Here is a 22,141-nt window from a genome sequence, read left to right on the forward strand (position 1 = left end):
TGGAAGATGATTTATCCTAATCCATTTGTATTCGTGTATGTTTTAAGCATCCACAGTGTCCTATGGCAGGGAGCTTACAGCTTACCCAGCTCTTAAGTGAAGACTTTCCAGTTGCTCATTTTGATTGTGTCCCCTCTGAAATATTGCTGTGCGCGGTGGAAAGCTGCCATCAGTCAGATGATGGGCAGCAGGTTTTACTTCTCATTTGTGATAGAGAAATATGATGTGACAAGCCACTTTGGGAAAGCTGCTGCCTGTCCTGAAGGAGGGGAGTGGGCTGGCTGATGAGCTCATAAGGCCATAAAGCTCCAGGACAGGCAAGTTTTGCCTTTCAGATGTGGCATTGATAAGGCTGGAGTACTCTGACACCACCGCGTTTGATCAGGCATCTGTAAAGGCGCTGAGACCCAGATGAGGTTATTAAAATGGAGAGAAGGCGAATATAAATGAGTGGAGTGGAATAATGCACCCCACATGTATCGTGGGATGTAAGACCATCTATAGCTTTCAGCAGCTGTGACAGTTACAGGGTTTTGGCTATGAAGAGACATGTCCCCAGCTAATACTATCAGCCTCTGTTGCTCATCTTGGTCTGTCAGAGCAAGGAGGTTGGGGGATAACAAGCTGTGTTAAGATGCCGCTGCTTTGTTTCAAGCATGCTAACTTTGTTTCTTGATTTTTTCCAAAGTAAACCTGTGACTTCTTGAACTAATTTGGATGTATCAGTCAGGAACAGGTAACAAGGTCCCATTGTTACAGGTTAATCTCCCCTAGCAGAGCAGCTGGATCCATGCAACTCCCTCTGCACATCAGTTTGGATAAGGAAGAGGTTCCTCATTCAAGCACTGGCTAAGAATGGGGACATTTAGTCTCTGGAGCATCACTTGAACCTGAGGATGATTCCCAACTGGAAATAAAGGGTTTTCTGGAAGTCTGCAGGAGTCTTTTTAACTGGCCGGCAAAGAGTAACCAAAAACACAAACCTGTTGTCAGAAGACTCAGATTCAATGCACCTCCACTGGTGTACACAATCAGAAAAGGTTGGAAACAACTGTATTGAAGCAAGTTTCCCAGTTCCAACATGTGAGTAGCCCCACTAAAACCAGTGAGGCACTTGGATGCTTAAAGGCAGAACCCCTGTGTGTCCAGGCCTTCACCAACGCAGATAAGAGAACATATAAATGACGATTACAAGATCAGGCTCTGGGAGTTTCAAGTCTCTCTCTTTGAAATACAGGTTACTTATCCCTGTGGTTTCACCTATCTTAATAAGCAAAGGAGACTCGGTGTGTTTTCTTTCAGATGCATGTGGAGTCCCAGCCAACACAGGGTTGCCTTTTACTTAGCTTATCAAGATAAAAGTACAGGCAGAAAAAATCATGTCAAACCTGGTATTTCAGCAGCGATACCTTTTGCTGTTTCACGTGAAGTCTCCTTTGTAGTACAATTGAGTTGGAAAATAGCAATGCTTATGGGGGGCTTTTAGAAGCAGGAGGGAGTACAAGAGATGCAGAAAACCTAAAGAAAAAGCACAAAGGAGAGGTACTAACCTGCAGGGCCACAACCTGGCCTTTCCCATGCTGTTGCCAGCAGTTTCCAGAGCACGTACCACAAACCTGCCTCAGCCCAACCTGCTCTCAGCAGCCTTGAGCTCCTGGTTGAATTCTGAACTCAGGTTGCCTGGCCCTACAGTGCAGAGTGAGACCTCCCCATGCAGTTTGTAAGGAATGTTTTGTCTGCATTCATTAAAAAATAAACTGGTCTTTGTTTCTATTGCCTCTGCCACCCAAAAGCCATCTTCCTGGGAATATAAATACTACCAAAGTTTCTTCAGTCCACAGCTTTCTGGGTGAAATAAATTGGTTTCTTCTCTAGGTGTGTTCATTTCACCTACAATAAATGGTGTTTTATTGTATCTGACTGCATTAATTGATGTCCTGGTTATGCACAGTGCACAGGTCAGATGATCAATATACTTTCCCATTTAAAACCAGTAGGATTTGTGATCAATTCAGAGTCTGTCTCCTAATGTCAGGTATTCAGAGTTTGCTTGTTTATTTGTTCTGTTTCTCCCTGAGGCTGATTTGAATAACAATGTTGTTGTTAATATAAGGTTTTTAACATTCATAGCACTTTAAGACTAATCCTGCTTCCTTGGGGTATAGTCAGGCAATGCTTTCCTCAAGTAAAATGACGAAGACTGTATAATTTCAGATACCATCTCCTCACACTGACGTAATAAAAAGCATGGCTTATTTAAAAGGAAAGTGGAAATGGTCACTCAGGGTACAAAGTTTAACCCCAATTTGGAGGCAGAAGCAAAACCCTGACTTGTTTCAGAGGAAGAAGAAACAGTCTGAGAAGAACAGAGCAAAATGTCATTGTGCAGCCGCTGGAGACTGCAAAGAGATGGCATTGCCATCAGATGAGTCTCTCCCAAAGCTTCTTATCCTGTTGTGTTGAGCTTAGCAACATGTCTGTCCCTGTCACAGCGTGTGCTGTGTGTCCTGCTCCTCAGGCAATCAGAAGCATGTAGGACAGGGAGCAATGATGTGATCCTGTCTCTTCTGGACCCTGCTTCTCCTTTTGGAGGGGAGGCAACGGGGAGGACTTGGGTGTGTAAAGGGGGTGGTTGTGTGTTCATGGATTTCATGGAAATACAGAATAGTTTGGGTTGAAAGGACCTTCAAAACTCCCCCAGTGTCACCCCTGCCATGAGCAGGGACATCTTCACCAGCTCAGGTTGCTCAGAGCCCCGTCCAGCCTGGCCTGAGGTGTCTCCAGGGATGGTTCATCCACCACCTCCCTGGGCAACCTGGGCCAAGGCCTCACCACCCTCATGGTAAAAAAATTATTCCTCATGTCTGGACTGAATTTCCCCTTTTAGTCTACTATTTGCAGTTAAAGAAGATTGACTTGGTTTTCTACAGATTCAGGGTCTGGTGAGCGGTTCATAGATGGTGCTCAGGTAGAAGATCTTGGAAGGAGAGATACTCCCCTACATCCCTCTGCTACTAGTCAGCTGTGATTCATACACAAGCCTGGGTATATATGTTAAAATACCCACAAGCTTGTGTTTTAAAGAATTCCCTGTCTTTCTGAGTTTGTCTTCCATGTGCACTTTCACTGACAAATTTTATGGGAAGAACCTTTGTATTTTAGGTTAATTCTGGGCTTCGTGATTTGTAGGGTGAGCATGCCAGCACCTGCATGGAGGAGGGAGGTGGTGGGCATATGTGGAAGGGGGAGGATTGCCTAGGATGCCCTATAGGCTCCATGTCCTATAGACACAGCTTGCTTATCTTGTGCACCCCCCTGCCCCGCCACACACGGGGCATCCCCCGCCAGCGCCCGAACCAGCAAAAAACGGGGGAAAACTGGGGAAAAAACGTCCCATCAAGGGAAAAAAAAGAAATCAGGGGCTGCTCTACGAACTCCTCACCGGGGAAAAGGAGCTGCCCCGGCTGCTCTGCCCGGTTCAGCCCCCGGGCGAGGGCTCTGCCCGGGAGCATCCAGCATCCCTGCGAGGGCTCCGGGGGGGCGAATCCCCCGCCCCGCCAGCCCCACCAGCAGTCGGGACGGCAGCCGCCGGCGGGGCATTGCCCTTTTAAGCTGTGGCCCCACTTGCCTCCTCCCCGGCTCCCGGAGGGGCTCCGCCAGCAGCCGCCACCTCCCTCCCTCCCTCCCTCCCTCCACCCGTCCGTCCGTCCGTCCGTCCCTCCCGCTCCCGGCGAGCGGCAGCTGCGGGCCGGGCCGCGGAGCGCGGAGCCCCCGGGCTGCCCCTGCCCTCGGCTCGGGGACCATGGGATGCTGCACCGGGCGCTGCACCCTGATTTTCCTCTGCACTTTGCAGCTGGTAAGTGGAGGCGCTTCGGGAGGGGAGAGGGGGGGAACGGCGGAGAACCGGGTGTTCGGCTCCCCGGGATGGAGACGGGAACAAAAGCCTCCCCCGAACGTCCGCTGCCCCCGGGCTGGTGAAGGCTCAGGTTCCGAGGATGGTGGAGGGATGTCAGGCTGCGCTCCGGGGACACTTTGCACCGCGGGGGAATATAGTGATGCCTATAACTCGTAGAAACGTTTTTTTTTTTTAAAAAAAGTTCTCAATTCATAAGTTTGTGCTTATAAAATATAACTAAAAAAAATCACCCCATCCAAGGAGTCCAGGCGGTTTGGTGGCAATGTTGAAAACCAAACCAAACCAAACTTCGTACCTGCCGAAACCCACCGGTACCTTCAGTTTTCATCTCCAGCTGCGAGAAAGGGCTCGGCTGTGTCCCTGTGCCCGTGTGTCCCTGTGTCCCCGTATCCCTCTGTTCCCCCCTGCTCGCCTGCACGGGAGGGGTTTATGTTGGCTTGGAAGACCAACACCTCCTCGGGATGAAGTGCTTAGATATAATGTACTTATATATGTATTTATTTAGGAATACATTTCTCGGTGTGCGGGAAGTGTGGTCCCTGCTGGGTCCCTTGTCCTCATGACATCTGCGTACATGATAACATGATAAACAAAGGTCTGGTTGTTCCCTGAGTGTCTGTGCATCCAGCCTGGATCTGGAGGGTCCCCTTCTTGTCAATAGCTAGTGGGCTCCAGGGCTCCTCGAGCCTTAAAAAGGAAATGACAGCATCCATGTATTTAATTTCATTTACTTCTTCCAAATTTGCTTTATTCTGGGGCATTAGCAGCGTGCAGGAAAGGGCAGGCTTCCTGCTAAGTTCTGTTGAATAGTCAGCCAAGGGGTGAGTCTAGTTAAAACTCTTTGTTTTGGAGTTGCTGGCTGTGACAGCAGAGCACTTTCTGCAAAGGGAGGGTGAGCAGGCGCTTTGCTGAAGGTGGGAGAGAAAAAATGGGAATCTGCTCGGTTTTCAATGTAAACTATCAGCCTAAAATTCAAGGGGATGAGGGTGGGAGTGTCACCCTGTGAACGCTGACTAGCACCGTCGGAAGATGTGGATGGAAGATTTGACTCGTAGTTAAACAAATCCCAGAATAGAAGTGATAGGATTTTCTTTCACAAAGCGTCTTGCTAGGCATATTTATGAGTGAGTTGAATGGCTGGGGAGTGTATTTAGTCTCCTGGATTATTTCTTTTGATTTTTCACCCATGATCACAGAAGAAAGGAGCTGTGCCCTGTAATACATCAGAAATTGGCATCTCAACACTCACTGTCTCTTAAACCCATCACTGTGTTGTTTGGCTTTAAAGTGCACACTCACACACACTGGAGGGAAAAAAAATAAGAAAGAGAAAAAGCCATGAGCTGCTGGTGCTGTTCTTATTTCTGACAAGCGTGGGAGTTTTCTCGTATCCAAGATACAGGGACAAAGAACCCCCAGCATTTTATTTTCCTTAAGACCCTCCTCCTTGAAGAAAAGAATCAGTTTGGCTCATTCTTAAGCAAGTTTGGATGCCTTGGCCTTAGCAATTTCCCATGGCACTTGCTGGGTGAATTGGTAGAGCTGAAAAAATGTGAAGTGTGGGGAGGGAATTCCTGGAGCCACGTTGCAATGGGGGCGAGGGCAGGACACCCCGTCCGGTTCCCAGCAAGTGAATGGGTGAGGGTGAGATCCACCCTCCTACTTTTGAACATTTTATTTGTTATATTTTTAAGCAAACTTTGTAAGTAAATTGTCACATCGCTTCCACATCAGTAGGGCCAAGTGACCTGCAGGACTCACTGCTGCTTGGGGGTGGAATCTGTTAAGACAAACACTGAAGTGATCAGGCCAAGATCATCAATAAATTATAATGACGTGAACTTCCTTTGTTCTTCTCCTGTCTCTGCTCTGCTTGATTTGATACTTTGAACCCTTCACAGTCTTCCCGATACGTTGCCAAGCTCCGTGTCTCCCATTGCCAAAGTCCCAGGGGTGAAATCCCAGCTCCTCTCTTCTCTGTGGAGGTTTTGCCATTGACTTAGACAAGGAGAGGATTTCAGCACTGGGATTTCCCACTTGAGTTTTGCAGCATGCCCTTGTGTTTCTTTACATGTTCTCCTGTCTGTTCCTCAAGGCTTCCCTGGGGCTTTTTATAAACGATGCATGGAAACACGAAACAACCCCCTCCCAAAAATCAAATTAGGAATTTGGGTTGCAATGCTTCGTAGGGATCGTTTTATTATTAGCTGCAAGTTGTTGACTGTGTGGGGAAGTGTTTGCACGTGGCAGCCTAAATGTTTCCCTGGGAAAAGAAGGCAGAAAACAAACATATTCATCACTTCAGTGTGTGCTCCCAGTGAAAAAGTTTGTGATCCAGTGGGGGAGCAGAACAACGTGTGAATTCAAGGAGCCGCAACACAATGTGAATACCAACGAGATCCTCAGCCTCCCTCAGGCTGAGAGCTGCTGGGGAGAGAGGAGGAGGAGGAGGAGGAGGAGAGTCGTGTGCATCTGTCTGAAGAAAATCAGGGTTGGCTCCCCAGCGCTTTGCTAATCAAGGGGGGAGGGAGGGCTGTAGTTTGAATAAATAATTTGCCGTGTTCCAATTTTAGGTTATTGTTTCCTTGAAACGTCCACGTTAGACGCTTGCTCTGCTGATCAGTGCTGCAGGGAAGCTGCCAGAAGTTTCTGGCTCTGTCTCCCCCTGATCCCCATGTGTTTCCATGTCCCCAGTCCTTCCTCTCTTCCTGATCCATCCCTGACTTCAGCAGAAGTTTGGGTGAATGTTGGCCCAGGTCATGGCCACCCTGCAGATGACCTTATCCTCAGCCACGCCAGAGAGGAGACCGTCAGTGAGGTGATGGGTGTTTGTAGCCCAGAATTTGTGCATCCCGAAGTGTTGTGACCTCCTAATTCTCGCAGTTCACCAGCCCTTGCTCATCCCTCCCATCCCTCAAGCAGTTGCATATTAACATGAGTAAAACCTAAATGAAGCATAGGCTGCCCCAGGAAAAAATCAGCACTCTGTAAGAGAGGCACTGCAGAGGGTTATAGAAATTAGGGTTGAAAAAGATTTGTCGAGGGCAGGATTTCTGAACCCAAGGGATATGAGACTGTTGCACCCAGCGGGACTGTGGTCTGGGTGGGTCACGGTGAGAAACCACAAACGAGGGCTGGGTCTCAGGCAAAGAAATATTAAAAAATAATTGATTTGCTTCTTTCCTCTCTGCCAGCATGAGATTGCACCCAAACGGTGTATTTTCTGGAGAAGCGATCGTGCACTGGAGGCACTATGTGAATTTATTTCCACTGAGCATGGAAAAATTCCCTCCCTCCCCATACCCTGTCCCAATAAATCAAACAACTGGAGTTTCTTTACATTCTGTCCGTGGATTGAGAGCTCAGATGCCAAGCAAAGCCTGGAGACAATTTTACAGATACATTATAAATCCCCCTAGAATAAGAGCTTCTAATGGAAAAAGTGACTAATACTTCATATGAGCACAGAACAAGGCACCCTGGGACGGGACTAACCAAAAGTAACCATATACCTTTATTTATTTATTTTCTCATGCTCTCTTTCTCTCTCACTCATTTCTTCGCGATGCTTTTGCTAATCTCTTACAGAAGTGCGTGACCGGTTTTCGAAACAATTTGAAAGCAGCACAGATCCTTCTCTAATTCCTGTCCTGTAGCTAAAGTGGTTGGGGCAGTTTGATGAAGGCACGAAGTGATGAGGAGCATGCAGGGGGTGCATGGCAGGTGGGGTTGCACGGCAGGTCAGAATTTGGGGGAAAAAAAAAAAGGTATGAGATAAAATAAGTGGACCTGATGGGATCGGCAAATGTGAGCTGCAAGAGGAAGGGTGGTTGAGCATCTTCCCATTCAAGGTGAGGAGCACAGAGGATTGTGGCATCTGGGGGCTGTAGACACGACTTGCTTGGCTTTGTCCTCTACATCCCAGGGACATTTGGAGCTGGCGGCAGGGTGGGCAGAGCAGGACCCATCTGTCCCCTCCCCTGCAGCTGCCCCTGAAGCTGGGGTGGTTGGATGAGTCTCTCTGAGCTCGCACAGCTGTGGGACGGCTGAGCATGAGGCGTTGGAGGGTGCAAAGGGAGCACAAAGTCCCTTTGCTCATCACTCTGCTCAGGACCCTCCAAAATTCCTTTGTGCTCTCCCCAGCTGTTTATCTCCTCCATGGTTTGTACTTAAATTATAATCCCTCTAGGGAAGGGACTATCTTTTGCGTGTATGCACAGCACCGTGGTGGCTTGAACCTTTCCTGAAGTCCTTGAACAATACTCCAGGCTAAATAATAACGTAAGTCTGAAGACGACGTTTGACAGATGCTGTCTTCTTCATGTCTGTTCCAGACAAAGGAAAATTAAAGCTGCACCAATAATAGAGCTGGTCAGCATTTTCCACTGAAGCTGACTTTCAGTAAAAACCTGGGGATTTGACTAAATGGATATTTTCGTGAGAAGTATCTGCTTTCCATAGACAATTCTGAGTTTTTCTCCCAATTTTTGGCCAGAATATTTTGGCGAAAAATCAAAAATGTGCTGGCAAATGTTTGCTGTGCTGGCGAACATTTGTGATTTTGGAGCTGTGGAGCTCCAAATGTTGAATTTTTGCATGAGGTTTTTTTCTCTTTCCTGAGCAGCTGGAGTCAGCACCGCTGCAGCACAGCGGACTGAGCCCCCCGGGAGCTGGGGGTCCATGCTCTAGCCGTGCCCCATTGCAGATGGTGCTTTGCCCACATCCTCATTTCCCATCGCAGCAAATGACTCACAGCAACCACGTTCCTTTGTGTCCTCTAACCAAACCCATCAAGTGCTTTCAGGATTTAAATTTGGCGAAGGCCAAGCCAAAAAAGCAGCTGAGGACAAGGGTGGTATCGAAGTCAACTCTTCTCAGAGAACCGGGGCTTTATTTCAGCTGACACAGTGTATTTGCCTGACCGCTGTCTGATTTCTCCCGGCCACTTTCTGCTCCTTTGCCTTCTCCTTTTCCTCTCTCTGAGCACCAGGGTCATACAAGAAGAGAAGGAGATGTTTTCCCCTCCAATGGGGTTAAGGGAGCTCTGCACCCGCCAGCCCTGGCCTGACGTTGCTCCATTTTCTGCTAAGAATATACGGAAAGTCGGATCATTTTTGGCCGGGGTGTGAAATGGAGCCCTTCCAAGAATCTGCTCCGGGGGCCCTCAAGTATGAACTCTTGGAGAATAAGCTGGATAACAAAGGCCAGATTGTGATCGCTTTTCCTCCAGGAAAACCCTGGAATAGCCCATTGCGTTGTGAGCACTTAAGAAAATGCAGACGATCAGCGAGTAGTAAGTGGCCCATTGGGTTTGAGGTCAGTAGAAATGAACCTTTCTTTCTTATTAAAAAAAGTGTATTTATTATTAAAAACCCCTTTCTTATTAAAAACAAACAAAACAATAAACCCCCCAAAAACCCAAAACAAACAAAAAACCATAGATGATTTGTGATTCAATGTCCTTATGCTTGTGGCGTTCCCTTTGGCCCCTACCCTCCTGGGCTGCAATAGATGTGAGGAGCACATCTGATTGCACAGATTGTGTCTCTGGGTTTAAGATTGGTAGAAAAAAAGGTTTTCAATAAAGTGGAAACTTTTCCCTGGAAAGTAGCACATTCTTCTCCCATTCCCTGTCTCCAAAACATGAAGAGGGAGAAAAAAATGACTTTTCTGGGCAAAAAATTGAAAATATTCTGGCATTTAGCAAAGTTTGCTGAAAATGATGGGGGGGTTTGTTGTGCCAAACCCCAAATATTTTGAACTTTTCAGAAGCATTTTCAAGCTTCTTTAAAAAAAAAATGAAAAGTCTCACTAGAAAGAAGTTGGTTTGTTGTTTTATTTTTCTTTGGAGTTGTGCACTCTGGAAGTTCTTATCTCCCAGCTATCTCTGATGTCATTGTGTCTCCCCTAAACCCAGCTCGTGTTGGGGTTCAAGGGGAGAAATCCTCCAAGAGGAAGCACAGGGTAGTGCCGTGCTGAGTTGACTCATTATCTGCTCATAAGGTGGTGGTTTTGGGTGGCTTTGGTATTTGTGTTGTGGAAGGAAACTGAATGAACAAATGCCTGCAGAATTGCCAATCTGAGATATTTCATAATCATTTCAGAGTCATAATATTACCTTAACGTTCACAAGGTTTCAGAATAAGAATAACTTATTTCTGCTTCGCTCTGCCTTCTCCCTGGGTTAGCTGAGCCCTGGGCCCACATCTCCAAGTCCTTGTGAAGAACAGAAGTTTTATTTTGCTTTGTGATCCAAGGTTTCACAGACTAGAGAGGAGGGAGCAGCAGTTCTCTGCTGGGGCAAGATCAGTAGATCCTGCCTTGACTTCGTGGTAGCTCATTAACATCAACTGCCTTTTCCAAGGGATGCTTTTGAGTCTCACATCCGCATGGACTTAAATGCCATTTTCCTTGTGTCTGTGGCTTGTTCTCAGCACAGCTGCTCTGTGTCAGGACGTTAGACACAAATATGTTGTTTATCAGGGAAGTGCAGGCCCCAGATATTCTCTCAAAGGTGAAAATCCATGGAGAATTAGGAGAGCAGCTTTTCTGATCCCCCTTCATCCTGGGTGTTGTTTGGGTGAATCTGGGTTTAGTAATTGAGGTGTCAGATTCCTCGACACCTTTCGGCTGCGAGGATGATGGTGTGGAAGCGGTGACCTCCACTGCCATCTGCCACAGCTTAATGAAAATATACTGTGGGAATCAGGGCAACAGCTTGTCCTCATCACCTGCTTGGGGATGGCAGACGTTGGGAGTCCCTGTGCCAGCTTCCTTTGCCACCTTTCAGCCACTACCCAGCCCTGCAGGCAACTTCCCACCTGCTCTCCAGGCTTTCAGGCTCTCGGGCCAGTAAAATATCTGTTTTCTACCTTCCCCACCTATTTTTTTTTCACAATTTTTTCATCCAATGCTCAAAACTCCAGACAACCAGGACCATCATCATATTTTTTCTGCACCGATGTAGCAAACACATGCATGTCCACCCAGGTCCTGGTTGCCACCTGGTTGCCACCCCATCAGGGCAGCCAGTGGTCCCACTGCACTGCAATGGGTTGGTCAGGATGATCCAGGACGGACTCTCTCCTTCACTATTGAGCACTTGGAACACCAGTTACCTGGTCAGATACACAAAAGAAGAAGAATTTAATCATATTGAGGATAGTTGGGTTACACTTCTCCTCAAGAGCTAAATATACTTAATAAAAATGAATCCTGGTGCTCAGATGAATACATAGTTACGGCGATTATACAAAGCCTGGGTAGATGCCTCTTGTGAACCCTCTCTGGGGAACCGGGACCTGTCCGATGGCTGTGGTGACCCTGACAACAGCCTTGTACCCATTAAAGCATCTGATGCTGTATTATGTTTTCCAAGTGCTATTCTCTGGAGATACTTCATCTGTAAGCACCGTTTCATCTGAACAGGGAAGGTGAGATAGAGGACACTAAAGAAGGGGATGAAGCATTTTATTACCCACATGGAACTTATAAAATATTGAGTGTAACCTTGCATGGAGTGCTTTGAATGGTATGTTCATCCATCACAGATAAACAGCCTCACCTCAATTAACGGTTTGTCACTGTCTGTCTTCAGCTCCACCTGAAAATTACCTCTGTAGTATCCAGAGCTCAGCCTCAATACCAGGACGGTCAACCTACCTGGAGATCAGGAGGAATCTAAATCCTGGCCTTCCTCAGCTTTCTTCATATTTAGGAGGTTTAGACATTACTACAGTACATAGACAGTACTACAATAAGAGCATTGCCCTGCACATTATAAGCAGCTTCTTTGTGTTGGAAGTATATTGGGTTGTACTTTAAGGTGTACAAGCAAAGTTTTCCCCTACATAAAGCTCAGCAGATGGTCCTTTTGTGGAGGGTAAGGGGCAAGGTCTTTCCTTAGTATTACTGCCATGGTCCAAATACTCAGGAGTGCCTAACTCCACGCTATGGGCCTTGGGAGCATCCTTTCCTCCTTTCAGAAATGCTGGACCCTTGATAGCCCATTAAGAGGGTAGCTGTCCCACTTTGGTGGATGCACCACATCCAAATGCTCCAAGGACCAGGATGCAGTCATGGGAACTTAAAATTAAAAAAAAAAAAAAAACAAACAAAAAAAAAAAAAAAAAAAAACACAAAACCCAAACAAAAAAACAAACACTTTTCTGCTCCCCTGAGAAGAAATTAATTATTGAGTGAACCTGACTGGAGGAAAACTCCTCCTGAACCAAAGACCCTCCCTCAGCAGGACAAGACAGAGCTGGCCTGGCCTGACTGGCTTTGACCTTCATTTGAAGGCCTTGAATTGTTAATGGGTCCACAGAGACAAGGTCTAGGTCCATAGACTGGTTAACCTTGTGCAGGGTGACCAAGATCCGAGTCCTCGGGTTTAGATGGACTGGTGCACCTTCCCAGAACTCAAAACACCTTTCAGGTTCTGGGCCAAACACCTCCTGTTCAACTGCACCTGCAGCAGAACATCCAGATTTCTGGCCACATTTGAAGACTGTGCATTTAGATAGCTTGCATGAATATCTGAGCTACTGGCTACTTAGCCAAATCAAACCCGGTTCCTAATTTCCCCTGGTACTGTCAATCCGTGAGCAGCAGATTTCCACGTGTGAGATGAGAACGGGCTCTGGCATCCCCAGCTCTGGCAGACAACGCGCTTTTTGTGATATCATTGTGGGAAAGGCAATACACCTGCTTGTATTGTATATGGAGGGAATTAGGGGAGTAATCTGATTATCGTAATTACTCAGAAATGCTAAATATGTGCAGAATACAGTTTGGCTGATTAGCCTGGCAGGTTGCTGGGAGGAGAGCGGGTGTTGGGAGAAGTGTAACGGGAGTTCACAGTCTGTTATGTGGCCTTTGCTTTCTGGGGATGCGGAGAAAAATGATCATGGGGGTTTGGAGATGTGATTACCAGCCTTAAAACATTGCTCCTTGTAGCCTTCCTTGTGTCTTTAAATAACCCTGCATGGTTTTATTCCTGACCCCACCACCTGCCACAAGCTCTTCTGAAGAGGTTGACTGTCCTGCTCTGGAGACACCGGCCACACTCAGTGTGCTCAGGATCAGTCCCGCTGTCGGTTTAAAACAACATTAGCTGGGAAGTTGGCTATGAGCAGCTATAGAAGCGTCCGGGCTTCCAGGGCTGCCACTGAAATGGCTTAAAACTGAGTTGTGTGACAGCCTGAAAGAATAGATAGGGTGATATAAAAACTCAGCCATGGCCTCAGACAATAAAGACTGTGTCTCTCTTCTGATGAATAATGGCTCTTTGTTTTATTCCTCAGATGACAGGGCTGTTACAACTGCTGAGAACTATTCCAGTGCTAAATATATGGCTGTGTAATAAAGGCTCTGCAATCTATGAACTGGGTCTGAATGGGTACTTGAGTGGATCATTTAAAGTACGATGAATTTCTGAAGCAGCTCCCAGTGACGGGAGGTGGAGGGGCAGTAAACTCCATTGCAGATCACTTAGCCAAAGGATGCTTTCCTTGCGTGAGACGTAACCCAGGTTTCGCGGCTGCCAAGTTTTTCCCTCGTGGTAGCTCCCATGGCCATGTAAAGCTCCTCACTCCCAGTTTTGGACACTAACCTGCAAACAAAGGGCATTTCAGATGGAGCCACAGTGTTTGGCGGTAAGACACTGCACAGATTTTCTAGCAGAAATCCTGGAGACCCAGTCCTGGCAGAGTCAGTGGGAATGCAGCAGGGAAGCCCTTGTTCAGCTGTAACCCAGGGCTCAGAGCTTGATGGGATTTTGCTGGATCCCATCAGAAATAGCAATAGCCTGAAGCCTGCTGTGATAAGGAAGAAAATACATTTCTTACCGCTGCAGTGTTGTCGCGCTCGTGGAAAAGGCGATGCATAGATATTGTTATCACTGCTCTAGAGTTCAACTCAGAGTCCTGCTAGATTAAACTTCCTTGAAGTTACTTCATGTAGCGGCAAGGATTTGAATTTCCATGATGTGAATTAGCACTTTTCTATTTTAGCTAACCCTTGCAGACAGACCTGCAAGCATGAAGATCAAAAGAATTGTAAAAAAGTGGTTGGAAAGTTTGGAGTAGGGACAAGGCAAAGAGGCCGTCATTCCAGGGATGAGGAGTCATCTGGCACCTCCACGGGGTGCAGCAGGGAGGCAGGACCATGTGCAGATGGATCTTTGGTGACAAATGCTAATAGAGGGCAAGGCTTTGTCCCCTTTCGTGGCCAGAGGAGACACAAGAGTTCACGAGTGTCCCACATCTGAGCTGCTGCCCCACGGTTCAGAGTTCATCTCTCCAAGGTCACCAAATTGCAGAGACGTGACCGCTAAAGATTTGCTGCAAATGAACTTTGTTCTCCAGTGCTGCCAAAGCAGCATCTATTGACCAGCCTCTATTTTAAAAGAGAGGAAGAAGGGGGAAAAAAGGGAGAAATTCAGCTTTGCTGTTGAATAAACCATGAGCCATTGAGGAGTCAGCAGGGGAGGGGCAGGGGCAGCGCGAAGCGAAGGGGATGCAAACGTCATGCGAAAAATGAAGCGCAGGAGGAGCTGGGCCATTGTGCAACACTCTTGGAAACTTAATTGGAGACTCGGTTGGTGGGAGGCCAAAAAATGTATACAATAAAATCGAGACACTCAACCGGACTGAAAATGCAAACAAATTGGGTAGCACAACAGAAGAGATAAATGATGCTCATAAAAAAAAAAATGGCTGAGTGACACTGGATAAACAGTTCCATATAATAACACCACTGTTTGTCTCAGCCATCCTAATTGGGAGGCTGGGCAGCATCCGATGAAAACTCTGCGTTGCACATTTTCCCTTTCTAATGAGGAAGGTTTTTCCCTCCCCCCTGAGAGCTTCCCCCGGTCCCATTTAGCAGCAAAGTGAAAGGCCTGGTTTCATTCCACTTTCTCACAGCAAACTCATCCTGGCAGGAACTGCATTAAGGAGGACAAGTAGAAAATGATAATAAATTGAGGACTTGCTCTTATTTCACCTTGTGACAAATCAATCCAGTGGGTGACTTGGGGAGGGTGATAAGAGCATGGACTGGGCTGCGCTTTCTTTTTGACGCTTGGTCATGTGGAAAATAACCCCATTCTAGCCCTCACTCAAAAGGGCTTTCCTTTAAAAATAATGCTTTTTAAAAGGCACTGAATCCTTATTTACACTGTTGGAAAGCCAGCAGCTCGTCTCCATCAAATTGAACGTCATGGGTCTCATTTCATCATCTACTTGGACTGAAGAGCAAAAACAAAGGGGATGCTGCACAAAAACTGATATGGTCAATGCCATTAATACAAGTGGGAGATACTGTTAAAGCATAGCTTTTTTTTTTCAAAGCATGATACTGTATTGCTAAGAAATCCCTGATAAGAACCTTTTGTTTCATGTAGCTCCTCTCAAGTGTAGCAGGAAAACACAGCAATGTCGGGGATGGCGAGCATGAGAAAAACCTGGGTTTAGTGGCTTCCATCACCGGACACTCCTGAGATGCAGGTGACAGCTCAGATGTCCTCTTGGGTCACACAAAATTGGCTTTGCCTCCTGAAGTGGCTGGAAAATTGAAATATCCCTAGTTTACATGTCTGGAGGGAGGCAAGGGAAGCTAGATTTGTTACCTGTAGTTACTAAGGTAATTAATCAATTATTTAAGTATAGCTGATTGGATTCCTTTCATTGAAGCAATCAGAAGATGAAAGTAAATAGTGATTGATTCATTTTCTAGCAGCTTGCTGGAAGTTCTTTATGGGGACTGTGGTTATTGTAGAATTCCTGCCATACCCCAAAAGCCTCTGACAGTCCCTATTTGTAACAAAATAGTCATTTTCCTGTTTGTTCCAATTTAAAACCCTTCCTGTCAAAAGCATTTTACTGGAACTAGAACCTGGACCGCTAAATGTTTTTCATGTCCAAAATACTCTTTTCTTCCCAGTGCTTTTTCATTTCATGCTTTGAGGACAGGCCTGGAAGTTTGCTGGTACATTCATTAGGGGAGAGCTGGGCAGTATTTCTTCACTGATATTTATTTTTCAGCTGAAAAATGGCTACATGTTTTTTTCAACTATAGTTTTTCGAGATAAATTTTCTTTTGTCCTTTTTTGTAACTGAAATCAGCACATTTTTATGTTAGGTTGTGGGGTTTTTTTGCAAAGCATAAACAACAGAGTGTTCCTAGTGATGATTAAAGCTCAGTTATCACAGTATGGATCATTTTATACTGAAGACAAAATGCATGAAATGCAAGCACATCGCTTGACCCGCTTGCAGCCCAACTCCTAAAATACCTCCAGCTTCTGGTTTGCATGGAAACTCTGTATATTACCATGATGTGCAGAGTGGAAAGTCTCCCGGGTCTGTTTTGATATATAAACCCAATCACTTCTGCAGTATTAGCTCATCTGCTCTGCCCTGACTTCCCAGCTGTTTATTAGACTGAAGTTACGTCCTCTGAGCAAGGAGGGTGAGGGAAGATGAACAGCTGAGAGAAGCATCGGCATTGCTTGCTGGGCACTGTGGGATTTGGTTGAAGCATCAGTCAGGCTGATTTTGGGGGGATGCAGGCATGGCAGTGGGGTGAGTTTTCCTCTCTGTTTCTAGAAATAATGAGAAAGTTGAGGGGGCTGGTGCTGCCACCAGCACAGGGAGGTCTCCAACCTAAAATGCCTCCTCTTTTTATGGGCAGGTGGGCATCCAATAAAAGCAGCGTTGCAATGACGATGCGGTTTCTGCTGATGAGGGATGATTAGTGTGAAACGTTAAAGAAGCTTTTCACAAATACAACCCAAGTGTCCGGCTATCTATCCACTGTGTAAAATGAGGGGGTTACTTCTAATTCTACTATATAGATGGGAACAACCGCGCTGGAGGGCTTTGGTAGAAGGAGCAGGAGCAGAATCAAAGCCAGGAGACTGATTTGCTTTTGGGATAACACTGATTTGTGATGCTGGGTGTCTGTGCATCGATGCCCAGATGCCTCCATGTTGTTCCCACGGGATCTCCTCTCATCAGCCCCAGGCCGCAGCTGGACAGACGCTGCCTCATGGCAGCAGATGCTCCGGCTTCACGGAATGAGGGTTTCTGTCTTTCTCCAGGAGCTGCTGCTCATGGCATTACAGGGGGGGCAAAAAGCATCATGTGGCAGGTGCCAAGGGAAAGCTGTAAAATGGTAGGAAACGCATCCCTTTGGTTCACGTGTTGTCTCTTCTTACCCACTCTCCCAGCTTCACAGTGAGGTATGAGGAGGCAGAAGTGCCAAGAGAACTTCTCTGTGTCCTGGTGAGGGGGATGAAGTTTCCATTGCCACCTTGCTTTCCATGAGAAACAGTTGCTTTGTGAAAAAGGGTCTGTTTGTGCAGTAATTTCCAGTGGAAGTTTCGCGGTGGCTGTGCTTTCCTCCTGCCACAGGATGATTACAAATGGGCTTTTCTTCTAGGAGCAAAGTTGCAGCAAGACCATGGCAGATCCCAGTTTCCTAGATTATTAATAACAACAATATCACTTTCTTTCTCCCCTACTTCTCACCCACCCTGCGCTTCCCTTTTAATGAACTGCCTTCTATCGCCGTAGACTCCGCAGTGACACCAGCCTGATTTGTAATGTAAATAGGCAGCCCAGTGTAAAGGCGAACCTGCAAGAGCACCGCAGGGCTCTAATTATAATTTTCGTTAAACTCCTTCTGTTTATGAATATCCAAGCAATCTGGCATTGCAGCAGGAGCAAGAGGAAATTAAAGCAACACTACCACTTAGCTACAGTGTCAGGGGGCAGGGACCCAGCTGCTGAGCAGAAACTGAAACAGGGCTCCTACAGACAAAGTTTTGAAGGAGATATTTCAGCCCTGGCATCCTTCCTCTCTCGAGCCGTTTGCAGAGCTTGCATGTTTTTCCCCCAGAGGATCTGGCTGGTGCAAATGTTTTACGCGTGATCTATTCGTGACCTAATTAAGGGGATCAGCTGCTGGAGCTCCCAGTGCAACGTGTGGGAAGGAGCTCGGGGAGAGCAGGATGGGATGGGTGGAAGGTGTGGAGCAGGGGGACAGGGACCGTCAAGCAAAGGGGAAAGCAGGGAGCTTTATCTAGCAAGGCTTGCTGGGGTTTTCACAAAAGATCAGTGACCCAGGGACCATTTGTCTGCACGTTCTGGGGAGCACCCTGCTGAGTTCAGGACACACAGAGCTCTGCAGAAAGCAGGGCTTTGGTGGCCATGCTACACGGACACCAAGAAACCCTCATCCTCATATTCCCCTGGCTTCAGGTGCCTTTCTGCAGGAGTTTTGCCTTTAAAGAGGCATTTTTGTAACCGCAGGTGCCAGCCATGAATGAGACTTGCAGGGGACATTTTATTCATAAAGCTGAAGGCAGGGGATGTTCTCAATGTCCCTCTGACATAGCAAGTCTTTCTCAGGCTGTGTGTGGGCAGGACAGAAGGAAAACTGAGCTTGGCTTCTTTAGCCTGAAGCAAGAGTTTCTCCCTCCTTTGGGAAGCTCCCAGCAGTGTATTTAATGTCAGAATTCAACTTCAAGGTAACCACAGGCAAAATAAAATTGCAATTTGCAGTAAATGCCTATAAAATAGTAAACATAACCATAATTTTGTCTAAACTGAGTGAGTCCAGCTAGTATCTCATGGGCTTTATATGTCCTGTGAGTTTTGGTCCAACCTCTGAATGATCTGAAGTCTTTCTAGGGCACTCGAGAGTTCATGGGAATCTCTGAGCTGTTCCCAAACTGCTGCTCCCGCATCTGGGAGACTCTGGATTGCCACATCATTAGAAGACAGCCTGGGTAATCCTGGCCCAAATAGTCCTTCAGTCCAGCCTTGTACCTTCTGTGCAAGCCCTGTGCGTGTGTTTGCTTTCTCCCTGCAGCAGCAAAACTGACTGCTTTGCTAAGCAGACAATGCTTAAGATAGCAGGTCCAGAGGGTATAGGCTGTATTCTCTATACAACACACCCCTTGGTTATTTTTTAAGTATTTTCATTTTTTCCCTGCATCCCTGTCATGCAAACCAGCCCAAACTTTGGACAGCCTTCCTGGCTGCGCAGAGGCAGGGATCACAGAATATAATGTCCTATTGGTAGGAAGTAAATCTATTAGAAAATTAAATTCCTGCTGATCTCCCAACACTGCTCTGCTTCACGGCCTTTATAGTGTTTAGATGGCTTCATAAACGGTAGCAGATCTCCCAAGGGAAATGGCTGGTGAGTTAATGGCACATCTTTAATATACTTTACTCAACAGGGAAATTTGTGCTATTAGTGGGAGAAGGTCCCCCCACAGTGCTAAAGCTGTTTGTGGGGACCAGCAGGGATGTCTGCCCATGGTCATTGGTACAAGGTGGGATCAGTCCTCCCTCCAAGAGGCAAGGGAAAGCTGGGACTGCCACAAGTGCTGAGCCTGAGCCTGGGTAAGGCTGAGCCTTACAGAGCATCTGGCTGATAAGATGTCAGGCACTTGTTGCAGAAACTCATTTTTTTATGTCTGTTGCAAATAGAATCATGTCCCCTCCGTTCCAGTGCCCCATCTCTCTGCTGCAAAGCTGGAGAGCCAAAGCCAAGCTGGGAAACTAGAGAGAAAAAAGCTGGGGGGGAGACAGGGGAGCATTGTGGGCACAACGGATTGATTTAATTATGTTTGGGAAACTTAGGTTTAAGTGTTGACATAGGTTAGAAATAAAACAAGTTTGTCATTCTTGTCAGAGTGCTTTTTTGCTTGGATCACAAAAGCACCTGCTTATTAATTTAGCCTGATTGCTAATCTTGGCAATCAGCAATCAGAGCAGTGTTGGGTACTTAGATGCTATTAGGAGATGCAGGAGTGAAGGGAACAGAGCAGCTTCGGTGTTTGATGCTGCTGCACAAACACCTCTTTACATCCCCGAGGTCTGAGCCCTGGGGCAAGATGTGGTGCAGGAAAACCAAACAGGACAGAGGCTGTGTGGGGTGTACAGAGCACAAGCTTCACCAGGCACTTAACTGACCCTGATATTAGAGAAATTTAGGCAATGCATGGCAATAATTTTACTGAAATGTTTATCCTAGGAAGCAGACTTTTTTCCTGGGAGCTGTGCTCTGAGCACCGTTCAGAAATTCAGTGCTGGGCATATGTGCATGAGCTGGCTAATTAACTGTTCTGCTGCTCACCTTGTTGAGAAGGTTGTGGAGCAGAAGAGGGGTTGTCACACTTGTGCTGTACCTGGGGATGTGCTGTGGTGGGGACCACGGACTTTAGAGTCTCGCTAGAAAATACACTACCAGCTACTGCCTCCTACCCCAGCCCCCCTTGCATATCCTGGCTGGTTTTCCCACTAAAGGTGGGAAAAAGCGTTTAAGAGGTTTGTGAATACTTGTGTGTAGCGCACATCTTCAGCTGAGCAAGGCTGGTGGCTGTATGGGATGTACTGGGAAAGCTCAGTCCTTTCTGAAGCCAGAGCCTCAACTCCAGACACAAACATCATCTGCATCGCTTCAGTGCCAGCCTCATCCCTTATGTTCGGCAAGGATTGTGCCTTTCCTGGAATGCTAAGCAGCATTCGGGCACATGGGACTGAATAACACTGTGTCTTTGCAGTTAGGATGTTTCTGAAAGGCATTCAGCAGCAGAAAGCATAGGGATCAAGGTCAAAACAGTGGCACTCCTGAGAGCATCGCTGCCAACACGCAGGATGATACCAGCAGAGGAGAAACCAGAGCACAGAGGTGCCAGGTCAGGGAGGAGGAGGAGGTGGTGAGGACTCGACAGCACGGTGTTTAACAGCAGGATGCTCTAGGATTCACCACAGCGAGGGGTTATGTTTGCCCAGGCTCTGTACAGGATGGCGCTGGGGTGGGAGAAGTCCTGGTGCTCAGCTTGGTGCGGACTGAAAGTTGTGTTTGCTGGGGGGTAACACCCCAGGAGTGGCCAGACCCTGCTGCCGGGCACAGACCTGGCGTGGGGCTCAACACCGACCATGCGACCATGAGGACTTCTCCAGCAGGGACCTTTGGCAGGCACTGGTCCTCCAGGCCATCGTGCTGCCCACAGTTTGCTTCTGAAACAGAAACGATTTAAAGATCTAAGGTCTGCCGTTGGAGGCCTCTCTAATGTCTGTGTGAATAAAGGGGGTTTCAGCAGCTTCTGCAGAGAAAACAGACCAAACAGAGCAGAGAATGGGGCTTATTGTATCCAGAGTGACCAAAGGTGTCTGAGAGACAAAGTGACAAACAGAGACCTCCTGTGCAATTAGTCTCTTGACCTCTGTGGTTCGGCGAGGGATGCTGGGAACGGAGCAGTGGATCACAAGGCCCCGAGGAGGGTTTCCTTGACAACACTTATTGAAGAAAAATGAGATTTCATGTGAATGCACTGGGCATTAGCACGTGAGATGCTGACTTTAGAAGAGACAAGGACGCGGCACCCGGCAGAACGAGCCCCTCGGTGAGGGGGATGTGAAGCAGTGGCTCAGGGAACTGCTTTTTCAGATAAACTTAATTAAACAGCTATTACAACCATTAATATTTACTTAGAGATGCAGTCACTCTGCTAAAAGCAGACTTATTGTTTAATAATTTTTCTGCTCACAAAATCTCCTCCACCTTGAATCAGCTCTGGCACAGAGGGAATTTTCTGCTCGCTGCTGATAGTTTCACCCCACTGCAGCTTGGGTTTTGGATTCTTGAGATCTAGCATTGTTTCACCATTTACAAACACAAAACAACTGTATAGAAAGATTATGTATAATAATATAAATATCATACTAATATCAATAATAATAATAAACAGAGCAGACAGGTGTTTAGTATTGTCTAACAAACTGTTTGAGAGAACAAAAAATAGAGATATTTGTGTTCAAAACCTAAATAGATATATTTTTAAATTATACATTTGAGACTTTTTAGATTCCTCCTGCTGTTTCAGCTAGCTGCACTTCAGTTTTCATCCTTATATCATGTCTCACAGAGGCAGCAGTACTGTGACTTTGCCCTGAACTCCAGCCATCAACCATTGCCCAGCCAAAATACCTCAGGAAACCAATACAAGTTTTTCCCCAAGAAAAGACCCGTGACCTTTTTCAGTGAAAGTCTTGGCCGCTCTGATGGTGTTTATGCAGTGGACAAACAAAGAGCATCTTCTTAAAAAGCAAAGCGTTTGGCAGAAAACCAACCACTGCATCACAGCATTGGGCAATGGCCAGGAGCCCTGGACATCCCGGAGCGCGGTGGCTCCGATGGTTG

General features: G+C 46.8%; 1 protein-coding gene across 4 annotated transcripts in view; it reads left to right on the forward strand.

The window, feature by feature from the left end:
- Positions 1 to 3,584: 3,584 nt before the first annotated feature.
- The window catches only part of NKAIN4 (sodium/potassium transporting ATPase interacting 4), a 45,618-nt gene continuing 27,061 nt past the window's right edge, over positions 3,585 to 22,141 (forward strand). For 2 of the 4 annotated variants that reach the window (XR_010466583.1, XM_065032361.1), the window contains exon 1: positions 3,676 to 3,856. Coding sequence is in view for 2 of the 4 variants with exons in the window: in XM_065032361.1 (XP_064888433.1) it covers positions 3,803 to 3,856 (54 nt within the window). In the remaining 2 variants the exon portion in view is untranslated. Of the gene's footprint in view, positions 3,857 to 22,141 lie in introns of all 4 variants that reach the window. The other 2 variants (XM_065032362.1, XR_010466582.1) reach the window with 2 other exon arrangements.

The sequence above is a fragment of the Columba livia genome, chromosome 16 (assembly GCF_036013475.1).
Source record: "Columba livia isolate bColLiv1 breed racing homer chromosome 16, bColLiv1.pat.W.v2, whole genome shotgun sequence".
NCBI lineage: Eukaryota > Metazoa > Chordata > Aves > Columbiformes > Columbidae > Columba > Columba livia.